The following is a 13,176-nucleotide window of genomic DNA, read 5'->3' on the forward strand; positions in this document are numbered from 1 at the left end:
TTGGTAAGCCTTGATCACTGATTATATACGGGGGATACTGTGTAAGCCCCTCTACATATGCTGATAAGAGTGGGACAGTTAAAAGGCACATTAGGGCACCTTTTTAATTTTAAGTTCTACCAAAACATTTGTTTGCGCTTTGGACTGTCAGTGAACCTTCTCTTATTTTGATATACTATATAAGGAACACTCTCTTAGTTTTAAAACACAGTAAGTCCTCATTTAATGTTGTTGATAGGTTTTTGGAAACTATGACTTTAAGTGAAACAATGTATAACAAAAGCAATCTTATCATAGGCTAACTGATATAAACGAAAGTTCTTATGGCGTATTTCTGGTCACAAAAACATCACCAAAATTCCACATAAAGACCCGAACACTGAAATAAATGTTAGCTATACCTACATTTAAGAGAGACTGATAAAATAATTACTCAATTTTCGATGAAATCAGTGAGTGACAGAAGTCATAGTGGTAGTGGCTTAAATCAAGGAATTAAAGTTTGCAAAGTGATAACTTGAAGGAGTACCTCCTACCACCATGCAGTTCAAAAACAAATAATCACAAATATGGTGGGCTCACTGCATCATTTATTGTCATGCATTTGTATGATTATAGTATACTTTATTAATTTTTATTTTACAATAATTTGTACACAACGTTTTCCAACTTGCTTTTTCCAGTTTAGGGTCGAGAGTGGTGGGGGCCTACCCAGGCAGCTCAGGGCGCAAGGCGGAAACCCAGCCCGGTCAGGACGCCATTTCTTTGCAGGGTATACTCACACACGCTCTCTCAGACTGGAACAATGCAGACACGCCAGTTAACTAATGTGCACATCTCTGTGGATGGGGGAGGAAGCTGGAGGACTCCAAGAAAACCCCACAGACATGGAGAGAATGTGCAAACTCAAAACAGACAGAGGGCCTGGCCGGGAATCAATTTTTTCTCAACATTATAATTAAATGAATTATTTGAGCACCTGCTGTGTATATTCTATGAAACCATTCTTTCTTTCAATAAATGAAAGTCTAGTGAAGTCATCTGTTGTTCTTCATAATGAAGTACAGAGGTAGGAAAAGGGAACAAGAGGACGCCCTTCTCTCCTACAGCACCAATTCACATTTCTTCCCTTATCACTAATTCTCAAAATGTAAATGAGTATTTAAATCAACTATATTTACCTTGCAAACATAATTATCATTAACAACTTAAAGCAAAGGATGTCTTTTTGGCTTTCTTAAAACATTTTCTGAACATAAGCTGAGTTCTTTTGGGCATGTATTACATTTTAGAGAATTATCTGTAACCATAAAAATTAAGTTTAATAGTATACTTCCCTCCTCCTTAGATACTAATAATTAAATGTTATTTTTGAAGTTTTAGAATTACTCATTTTTGTCAAAAGTGTATGATGATACTAGTCTTCTGATATTTTGAAAAGCTATATAGATGAGCTGAGAGCTAATTACACTTTCAAATTATCATTTAAGACTAGACAGATAAACTATTTTTGGTATTAATTACATATAGGCATTGATTGCTATTAATAGCATGAAAAAATGCTCTATTAAAAATCAGATCATAGCTTCATCATATTATAGAGTATAATCAAATTCAGTCAACAGTGTTATAAGAAAAATAATTGTAACAAAAGCCTAAAGCATGGCAAATTCACATACCCTCAGAATTAAAACAGATTGATTACGTTTACAACTACCCTCTCCTTGGGGCACTAGGAATGGCTGCCACAGGCCTTCTGAATCTCAAATGCTCAATTCTAGCCTCAACATCCACACACAGAAAGTAAGAGACTGGAGTTACACAGGAAGAATCATCTTAGAGGCATAGTTTTCCCTGGAGACAAGGGGGTGGGCCATATAACCTGTTGTGAGTTTTACAGTTTAGTTTTTAGAGACTGGGTCTTGCTCTGCTGCCCAGGATAGAGTGCAGCGACAATCATAGCTCACTGCAGCCTCCAACTCCTGGGCTCAAGCGATCCTCCCTATTCAACCTCCTGAGTAGTTGGGGCTTACAGGTGTGCACCACCACGCCTGGATAATTTTTAAATTTTGAGACAGGGTATTGCTATGTTGCCCAGCTGATGTCAACTCCTGGGCTCAAGCAGTCTTCCTGCTTCGGCCTCCCAAAGTGCTGGGATTACAGGTGTGAGCCACTCAGCCTGACAAATTTTATAGTTTAAAAAGCAGCTCACCCCACTCCTTAGTGGAGTTTTTGTGTATATCTCACTCTAAAAATATGTTAACATTCAGTTTTAATCCTTAACTAACATGTGTAAATAATCTAACTTATGTTACATAATGCTAAAACTTTTATGCTTACTATTAACTTAGGGCAGATATCTATATTACAATAAGTCTATGTGGGTTGGCCAAGTATTATAATATTTAAACTTTATTTTAACTTGGAGTAATATTTTCTTACCTAGCTCCAAAATGTCTGAAGGATCAAGATGTGAACTCTTACTGCAAAATTCATTCACCTTCTTTTCCAATACTGTTGCATCTTTTATTTGTGAATACTTCCGAATGTAGAAGTGGCAAGGATGTATTACATGGCTTACAAAAACCAGCTCTGGAGAACCTGGATAAGAATCAATTAAACCACATTAATAAACCACAGGTTAGAAAAGAATTCACAAAGGCTGAAAAATTGTAATAGCCTCTAAAAGATTAAGTGTCTTATAGCATTGTGAACTCTAGAATACTGAATCTAGGCCCTATGAAAGAGTCCAAACCCTAAATGACTGATAAAACAAATGGATCACTTTCAATCATGAATTATTTAGCAATCTGAACTGCAAATACTTTCTTACTTGTAAAACGTTATATAAGTGGAATCGCAGTTCATGTGACAGATTCTAAAGTCAGCGTACATGCTGTAACTCCACAGTATCATAAAACTTAGTTTATTTATGGATGTATTTGGAACTCAGAATCCCATTGATAATGATTAGGTTTCTAGGATAGCTTATAAAAGCCAGTTCAATCTACACTCTACTGTATACTCTACTATACCTATAGAACCAATATAGCTCATAGCTACTCTGAATCCCAAGTCTTAAATATCAGGTTAGAGAGGTGTGAAAAAATGTCTAGGCAAAGCCAAAGTACTCATGCAGCATTTGGAGGAATATGTGTGTACTCTGGTGGGACGAGTAAAGACAGCAAGAAAATTTTCTATATATATTAGAAATTTCTATACATATATTTCTTAATTAGGAGTAATTAAGCCAAATGCTTCTACTGATATTAATAGAAAAAGATCTTGGCTGAGTGAGGTGGCTCACACCTACAATCCCAGAACTTTGGGAGGCTGAGGTGGGAGGATCACTTAAGACCAAGAGTTCAAGACTAGCCTGGGCAACATAGCAAGACTCTGTCTCTACAAAAAATTTTAAAAATTGGCACGGTGTGGTAGAGCACGCCTGTGGTCCCAGCTACTTGGAACGCTGAGGCAGGAGGCTCGCTTGAGCCCAGGAGTTTGAGGATATAGTGAGCTATGATCTTGCCACTGCACTCCAGTGTGTGCAACAGAGCGAGACCCTGTCTTTTAAACAAAAAGCAAACAAACAAACAAACAAAACAGAAAAGATTTCCAAGATCTCCAAAGTACAATGTTAAGGGAAGAATGCAAAAAACAGAATACAGAACAGTGTGTATGGTACGCTATATTTTGTGTTAAAACACACACACACACAAAAAGAGGGTTAGAAAAATAATTTATGTGTATTTATTTGTAAATGCATAAACTATGGAAGGGAGGGACTGAATAGACTGGGAATGGGGGGAGGAGTTTCACAGACTATTTTAATATACATCTAATTTCTGAACAAAGTAAGTGTTTTATCTGGTAAAATGTTTAAAAAACAAAGACCAAGAGGACTGGAATTAAATAGTCAAGTATAGACACATGACAGAAACTGAAAAAAATGGATCATTTTAACTATCCAATATAGACTACAAAGAATGATACCCAGATTGAGGAAGGGATAAAAAGGTAAATACGTAAATATTGTAAATTTCAGAAATATTTTTGCCAAAATGAGTCAAAACTTTTAACGTGAGAAAGGAATAAGTTTTAGTTATCAGTAAAATTCATTTTACTTACTGCCTCACACCATATGAAATTACTATACATACAGCAAACACCACCACATCGAGCTCAGACAGTTGTTAAAGTACTTGCTTTCGATCCAAAAGGAACAGATGAGTTTTTCTGAAGAGGCTTTTTTGGATATCTAGGTGTCTCCACAAGATAATCTGTGAAGTATGCTTCATCAAAATAAGAAATAAAGAAACTGTACTAATTATGTTAAAGCTGACAATGATATGCTATTGTTTAAAAAGCTGTGCTTGAATTGGCAAAATACTTGAATGGCAAGACCCCTTCTGTCAGTAAGTCCAGTCATGACAGGTATCTTAAATCACTGACACATCAGTGATGATACAATAGGAAGGAAAGAAAAGAGTATGTCCTTTTTCAAAATGTCATTCTGGTGAGTCAACCAGTAAAATAGACAATGGAAGGGAAGGAATAAAAGCAGATCTTGAAAATGGTCCTAAACACGACTATTAGTATAAAACTAAACAGTAGTATCTCACTCCCACGTTGATGGGGAGAATGCCAACACTGGAAATCTCATCAAACAATTGTGATATATCTAAATGTTATAAATGAACAGATGACATATTCATGATAGTTTACCTTGTAATAGATTAAATCTCAGGACAAAGACTTAAGAGAAGCTGGGGGTTTTTTGTTTTTTTTTTTTTGAGACAGGGTCCTCACTCTGTCACCCAGGCTGGATGGAGTACGGTGGCACAATCATAAAAAGAAACTGTTCTTAACTCAAGATAAATAAAACTGCTTCCATAAATCACATCTCTCTCATTTATTTATATCTTTTATAAAAGGTTTATATGTGAACACTAAAAAAGTCAAATACCCTAATTAAACCAGATATTAAATTTATAATTTAGAGGTAGCTATATTACTGCATTGAAAATAAAAATTATCCTAACTCTGGAAAATGTGAGAGTAGGGGCATGGAATCAGTAAGTTTTAACTCATAACGAAGAATAAGATTGTAACAGCAATATGTTCCTGTTAAATGCACAGAACAAAGAGGTACCAATTCTTTCTAATTATAGGTAGATTTTTTTTCTCTCCTGCTTTTATATTTTCACTTACTTTCCAGGTTTTCTTCAATAATTTCTTCAATTATCACATCAGGGCTGGATCCCATTTGAGGTAGCACAGCAATGGTTTTAGGCGACGTCATTGCAACAACCTCTTTCTGTGACTGGAAGTTTTTTGCTTCTAAATGCACATCATTAGTTTCTGGTTGCAAAGGAGGTAGTGGTACCTCGCTGGTTAAGACAGACATGTCAACCTTTTTCTTTTCTAGTGATGGGTATGTGTCAGGACAGGAGAGCTCCTTTTTATTATTGTATTTCTTTTGAACATGTTGTGCAATCTCATTTTCTTGAGGACATCTATTTAAAAATACAGAGATATATGGCTACAAACACAGAAGTGTATGGTACAACCCTGAGCAAATCACTCTAAACTTCTGCTGATGCCAATAATTACCATTAATCTGAATTCGCTAGGTATGATTATTCAAAAGCCACAAACCCAAAACTAATTATCCATCCATTCTACTTCTTATTTTTCTATCTCCTTCCATATATCCAGTTAGGGCTGTCAAATCTATAAGTATAGAAATTTTACAATGAAATGAGATTGAATCTCATGAAGTTTGTATTTTATGAGATTTAGAGGTCCATGATAGATTTAGTTCCTTCACAGATCATTGTTTAAGAAGCCATTTTAGAAATAAGAACCAACAAAGCCAACTGTATTTAGCAATGATACATGTTTTTCTGCCTCCTTAACCAGAGAGCAGACATTTAACATAAGTAAAATGAATACATGTTGAATAAGGTCCAAATACCTGAGAGACACATGTATGTACACAACCTTGCAAGCTAAACATCTCTTTTCATAACAACTCCCACTAGACCTTACTAAGATATTTAACAGTTAACCACCTTCCTCTGACTTGTAGAACACCACTTTCTTCTGTTCTCCTTCAACCTCTGCCTGCTCCTTCTCAGCTTTGTTTTTTTCAGATTACCCTTTTCCTGCTTCAAATTTTCATTATCTTTCAGGGTACTGTCCTTGACCTATTTCAACACCTGCTCTCACTGGGCAAACCCAAGGTTTAACTACCACCTACCATCATGTAATCGGTACAGACAGGTTACAGTAACACTTTCCCTAAGAACTAGGAAAAACTTTTTAAAAACTGCTCCCAAAGTTAAATCTAAAATCAATAGATCAGTACAGACTCTTAAAGAGACAGAATGGTTTTTAGTCTTAAAAATATTGGATAGTAACCATATTCAAGTTACGACAATATCTACAAGAACACTGACTGCAAAAGTTTTGATTACCCATTGAAGCACAAAAAGTGAAGCAACACAGGCAAGCAGGGGGCAGAGCCTACCCAAGCATTGGGGGAAGATGATTTGGGCCGAAGGACTGGTATTCCAGTTCCTCTGGCAAGATCCTCCCTCAGCTGGAGAGGAATGTAGTCAGCTATCTTAGCCTAATGCTATTAAGCTATCTGGTTAATCTCATTCCCTTTATTCCAAAGAAGACTAGAAACAATGCAACTTGGAACAATTGTGGGTACTGGAAAAAAGAATGCCAACACAAATATTCTAGTTCCTGTTATATTTGTCCATTAAGTTAACAAACCGGCATCTTGACTATACACCAGTTTTGTGAACTTGGCTTTCATGAGTTTACCTGGCTTAGAGTAGATATGCCCATGTATGTTTTTGAGATTGAAAAACTGTGGGCCAGACTGACTTGCTCCCTAAAGTAATGAATGTGATGCTTCCTGTGGGGACCATTTCCCTTGGAGACAAACACAAGCGCATGAACTCATTTCCTTTTTGGGGTTTCCTACTACATCCATATCCTGTACTACTTGTAAACCCAGAACCAAGTCCAAGATCTCTTAAGTTTCAGCACCCGTACGCAACTGTGCTTGACACATTTCTCCCTAGATAGCGGGTAAACAACAGCAACTCAACATACCCAGTATCTTCCCCCTCCCAACTTGCTTTTCTTCTGTATTCCTAATCTTGATGAATAATTGACCACAATCTGTCAACTTAGTCACCAAAGCTAGACCTGTAAATCATTGAGGATGCTTCCCTTTTCCTAATTTGAAGTTTCACATTCAAACTTTACTAGGTTTTATTAATGTTTGTTATTTAGCATTTGTCGTATCTATCCTCAGTTCCTATCCTGTGCTACCACTTAAGTTTGGGTTCTCATCATTGGCCGAGTCTACTGATACAATAGCCTAACCAATCCTTCGGCCTCCACTGTCATACTCTCCCCCAAATAATCCCCTAAATGGCCACCAGAGTTATCTTTTTAAAATGTAACCTAATTATTTTTACTTTCATGCTTAAAACCTTTTAGTGGCTTTCTACTGCCCAGGGCTATATTGTACAACAGAACTTTAGGTGATAATGGAAATACGCTATGTTTCTAATACAGTAGTTTTAAATGTCTGCTCTAAAATTCATGTTGAAACTTAATCCCTGTTGTGGAGATATTAAGAGGTGGCGCCTTCGGGGAAGTGATTAAGTCACAAGGGCGCTACCCCCACAAATGTATCAGTGCCTTATAAAAGGGGCCAAAGGGAACTAGCTTAGACCCGCTTTGGCTTGTCTGCTCTTCCACCATGTGAGGACACGTTTGCTTATGTGAGGACACGGCATTCAAGGCGCCACTTTGAAGCAGAGATCAGGGCCCTCACCAGACACCAAACTTGTCAGCGCCTTGACTTGGGGCTTCCCAGCCTCCAGAACTGTGAGGAAATAAATTTCTCTTCTTTGTAGATTATCCACTCTGAGATATTTTGTCATAGCAGCACAAAGGGACTGAGACAGGTAGCCACTAGCCACATGCAGCTACTGAGCACTTGAAATGTAGCTAGGGCAATTGAGGAATTGAATTTTAATTTTATTTGGTTTTAACTATTTCTGCTTAAACAGAAACATGTAGTCAAGGGTTACCATATTGGACAGCATGAACCTAGAAAAGAGAGTTCAAACACCATCAGACAGCACACAAAATCTGTAGGACTTTGTTTACTCCATGTATCCTCGGAGACATACGGAATGGAATTATATATACAGCTCTTTGAACGCAGCATGCTATTTCACTGCCCATATGTTGATGTCTACTTTCCTTTTGTTCTCCCTTCCACTTGTTACTCATTTTTCACAGATAAGGAAAAATAAAATCTCTTTCCAAGTCCCCTGTTATTCCAGGAAGAACTAATCATTCCCTTCCTTTGCACTTCCACTAAATTCTGTATATATTATCACAGAAATCATGTATTTTATTGTTTACATGTCTACAATTAATCTTAGCCAAAAGGCCGAGAAGTGATTGTTACTATTGTTTACAGGTTTGTCTTCCTGTACTTATTGTAATGTCTCTGACATATATCTCAATATCTAGGGTGTCAGTGCCTAGCAACACTCAATGCTTGCTGACCCTTCTAGGCCTAGAATTTAACTATAGAAGCTATTTTACCCTTTATACTTCAGTTTTTTAATCAAACTACAATCAGCCTCAATTTTTCTGTCTCTTAGAGATCACAGGTACTGTCCAGACACTAATGGCATATTGATATTATACTTACTTTACTGAGTCCTCAAATTCAATCTTTCCCATATTGTTGAACATACAGATGATCTCACTGCAATTCATAATCAATCTAAAATAAAACATCAGCATACAAGCAAATTTTATAATATTAATTACTTTCTCTAAATAAAAATCAGTTGCTAACATTGAAATAGCTAATTGAAAAGAAAACGTTTAAATAACATCCTAATTTATCATAAATTACACTTATCTTAGTTTTGTTGCTAACTTGAGAAACATTTGTGACCCAAATTTTCAATCTATAACTGCTTGCTATTTTAATAAATTTAGGGTCTAACACATTTTTATACTTGTTACGGTCTCCTGATTTATGACTTACTCACCTGGGAGGGTTCCTTAGTTTTAGAGAACTAACTTGTGACAATTCACTCTCTAACGTTAACTTCAAAGTTCGGATAATCTAGAATCAAAAAAGAAGTGTCATTCAGGCATGAATTTGCTTTTGTCACAAATATTGATAAGGCTGGGCGCAGTGGCTCACGCCTGTAATCCTAGCACTCTGGAAGGCTGACATGGGAAGATCGCTTGAGCTCAGGAGTTCAAGACCAGTCTGAGCAACAGCGAGACCCCATCTCTAATAAAAAAAGAAAAATAAGCCAGGCATGGCGATGCACACCCATAGACCCAGCTCCTCGGGAGGCTGAGAAAGGAGGATCACTTGAGCCCAGGAGTTTGAGGTTGCTGTGAGTTAGGCTGACACCATGGCACTCTAGCCCAGGCAACAGAGCAAGACTGTCTCAAAAAAAAAAAAAAAAAAGAGAAAAAAAAAAAAAAACAAAGAGAAAAAAAAAAAAAACCCCAAAAAACCAAACATTGATGAAACAGTAAGATTTTAAAAGGACAATTATACTCTGTAGGTATTTCATTAATTAACGCATTCAAGGCTCAATTTTGGGCACCCAAAAGGAAGGGATGCAAATAAGTATTTATGACTATTTTCCCTAAATGAGTGTAAAATATTTTGAAAATACGTATTAAGTCATTTAGTATGAAATGTCTGATTTCCTTAAGTACTAAGTTTGACAGCTGACATCTCTGATATTTCACTTTGACCCTTCCTGTTTTATTTTAATCGTGAAGCTACATTCTCAGTCTTTCAAACATATGTTTTGGCTTGTGATTATCTTTCAAAAAAAATTTTAGGACAATTTTTGTGAAACCATGGATAAGTCAAAAATTCGTGATATTTTTGATATGAGTTCCATCATGGAACCAATGCAGTGCAGACAGCTAGAAATATCAGCGAAGTGGGAAGGATGTGGCTGATGAACGCACAGTACAGTGATGGTCTAACAAGTTCCATTCTGGTGATTTTAACAGCTAAAAGCTGTAATGGAAGCGAATCCATCTCAACCTATGCATGAATTAATAGCAACATTTGACATTATTATTCCAACAATAATGTACCATTTGAAACACATGGGCAAGGTAAAGAAGCTGGACAGATGGGTACCCACATGAATTAAACTAGTGTCAGAAGAGAAATTATCTCAAAGCTTGCCTTTCTTTGCTGTCACGACATAAAGGAGAACCATTTCTACGACGCATTGTTACGTGTGATGAAAAATAGATTCTTTCTGACAATCAGCAAACATTCAGCACAATGGCTGGATAAAGATGAAGTGCCAAAACACAGTCTAAAACCAAATATTCATCAGAAAAAGCTAATAGTGTCTATTTGTTGGCACAGCGCTGATACTATCCACTACAGCTTCACGAAACCTGGTCAATCGATTACAGCGGATGTCTACTGCAACCAACTGGATGAAATGAGGAGGATGCTTGCGATTAAGCAGCTGAGATTGGTCAACAGAAACAGGCTAATCCTCTTACAAGATCACATGTCACAAAAAAACAATGCTGCTCATACTACACAGGCTGGACTTGGAAACTCTGTTATCCACAATATTCACCAGACCTTGCACCAACTGACTACCACTTCTTCCAGGCTTTGGACCACTTCTTGCAAGGAAAAATATTCAATTCTCAAGATGCTGTGGAAAATGCCTTCTGCGATTTCAACACCACTCGCTCTCCAGGCTTCTTTGCTGCTGTCATAAACAAGCTGCCCTTAAGATGGCAAAACGGTGTAGATAGTTCAGGCGCATACTTTGATCATACTGTTTCTTGTTTGAGATAAACTACATTTTTGATTTGAAATCAGATATTTCATATTTAATGACCTAATATTAAAAGACAATGACAGGCCAGCCACGGTGGCTCATGCCTATAATCCTAGCACTTTGGGAGTCTGCGGTGGGAGGATCAACTTGAGGCCAGGTGTTCAAGATCAGCCTGAGCAACATAGTGAGACCTCATCTCTACAAAAATTACAAAAATTAGCCAGGCGTGGTGGCACACTCTTGTAGTCACAGCTACTCGGGAGGCTGAGGCAGGAGGATCACTTGAGCCCAGGAATTTGAGGTTGCAGTGAGCTATGATGATGCCACTGCACTCTAGCCTTGGCAAAAGAGTGAGACTATCTTGAGGAAAAAAAAAAAAAAAAGAGAGAGATAACAACAGACATTAGCTAAGAAATGGGATAGAGCTACAGAAACAGAAAATTCTGATCAGATTCATTGTCCACCTGTATTGCTGTCTTCAAATGTTTTCTTTTTTGTTCTCTTTTCCTAACCAGACTAACTAGAGTGAAGACCAATTTTTATCATTTTTTTTTTTTTTTTTTTTTACCTCCTGTGCCTCACATGTAATACACAGAAAATGACTATCATTGTTTTTAGAACTACAATTCAGGGAGGCCAGCTCTTTCTTTCATTTAAAGTTAGAGAGTTTGGAGCCAGGTAAACCAATGGCTTCTGTATTTCAGTTCAGTCCCAGTATTTGATTATCTACGGGAATGAGACTCCGAGGAGCTGAAGATGATGAGAGCAGCATCTGTTCCCTTACAGAGTGAGGCAGAAATCGGCAAAGACGATCTGTGATTAATCTTGTCCTGCCAAACTATGGTATCTTACAAGAAACACAGTTGTTTTTCTTCCCCCCCCCCCCCCAATTCTGCCCCTTGGACACATGATTAGATGACAGGAAACAGCTGAAGCAGCTTGTTTCTGGACCTGCACCAAAAAGGTGGGAAACGAAAAACCTGAATGGGATCTTGAATTACATTTTTAAGTCAAGAGTTGACAGCTATACCTGAATTGTTTATGAGAAGAAAACAGAGTCTCCTTTGGTTTGTTACTCTTATTTGGCCTCATTTTTTATCCAGGTGTCCTAGAAACTGCAAATTTCACCTCAATGTCACCCTAACTAGCTGTTAGATCATGTGTTACAAAGACTTTCTTACACTATTTCCCTAAATGGTAAAAAAAAATAAAATAAAAGGTCATACACATTTTATAATGTTTGTCTTAGATTTCAAACACCTAAGAATTCTAAATTGATGACAATACAGGTTATGATAATCTGAAAAACATAGTCTTCTTAAGTCTTAACTATCATTCCAAAGCATGTAAAATAAGCTACCACAGAAATAATTCACATTATAAAGTATTAATTACCTGATTAAGGTCACAGCATGTTCTCAGAGAAGGTGCTGATTTTAACTCTCTTGCTATCTTCATAGCTGCATCCAAATCATTTTTTTTCTCTTCAATGTAGCTTTTAGTCATTGTTAAATTCGATAGATAATCATCTCTGTTTCTTACAAGTTCTTCACACAGGTTCTTTTTCCTTCATTTAAGACCTCAAAGTTATTTTGCAGTATTTCATAAACATTTATATAAATGTAAATTTATAGTAACAGTATCTGAAAGGGTAATTTTACTAGTTGATGAATTTAACAATTAGATGAAGCATATAATAACTGAACTATATCTAACAGGGTATTTTTACTACTTGATAAACTTAACATAAAACATGGTAAATGAGGCATTTAACGGACCTGAAATGTATTACAGTTAAAAGATATGTATAATTACAGAAAAAACAAATTTTCTAGAAGGCAAGCGATTACAGAGAGAGACATACAATAGACCACATAAAGCCTGGAGAAGAAGCTGAGCTGAGACGCTTAATTTGGGAAATTAAGACATAAAAGCAACTGTGTATACAGGGGAATTGAAAAAGCCACAATGAGGCGCAGGCGAGAAGTCTGCTCAGAAAACACCTGAGGAGACCTCAGGCCTTCACCTCAGGCTGATCCCCAGTCTCAGGGCACATCCAGCTACTCAGTAAAGGCCTGTTCCAGCAAAAGCCAGTCTGCAAAGACTGGGGGAGGTGGCTATTTTTTCAAATGCCCAGTTTCAACAAAAACACCACCAGGCATACAAAGAAACAGAAAAACATGGCCCTCTGAAAGGAAGAAAATAGAGTGGTAGAAACTGTTCCTGAAGAAGTATTACACTTAGTGGACAGTCTTAAAACAACTGTGTT

The 13,176-nt window shown here is 37.0% G+C and overlaps 1 protein-coding gene across 2 annotated transcripts in view; it reads right to left on the bottom strand.

Moving 5' to 3' along the window:
• RNF17 (ring finger protein 17) overlaps nucleotides 1–13,176 on the bottom strand; it is a 101,468-nt gene that overhangs the window by 63,727 nt on the left and 24,565 nt on the right. For both annotated transcript variants that reach the window (XM_069467469.1, XM_069467468.1), the window contains exons 7-11: nucleotides 12,303–12,474; nucleotides 9,108–9,184; nucleotides 8,759–8,833; nucleotides 5,212–5,516; nucleotides 2,443–2,601 (exon numbers count right to left, since the gene is read on the bottom strand). In XM_069467469.1, the coding sequence (XP_069323570.1) occupies nucleotides 2,443–2,601; nucleotides 5,212–5,516; nucleotides 8,759–8,833; nucleotides 9,108–9,184; nucleotides 12,303–12,474 (788 nt within the window). The remainder of the gene's footprint in view (nucleotides 1–2,442; nucleotides 2,602–5,211; nucleotides 5,517–8,758; nucleotides 8,834–9,107; nucleotides 9,185–12,302; nucleotides 12,475–13,176) is intronic.

This window comes from Eulemur rufifrons, chromosome 4 (genome assembly GCF_041146395.1).
Source record: "Eulemur rufifrons isolate Redbay chromosome 4, OSU_ERuf_1, whole genome shotgun sequence".
NCBI lineage: Eukaryota > Metazoa > Chordata > Mammalia > Primates > Lemuridae > Eulemur > Eulemur rufifrons.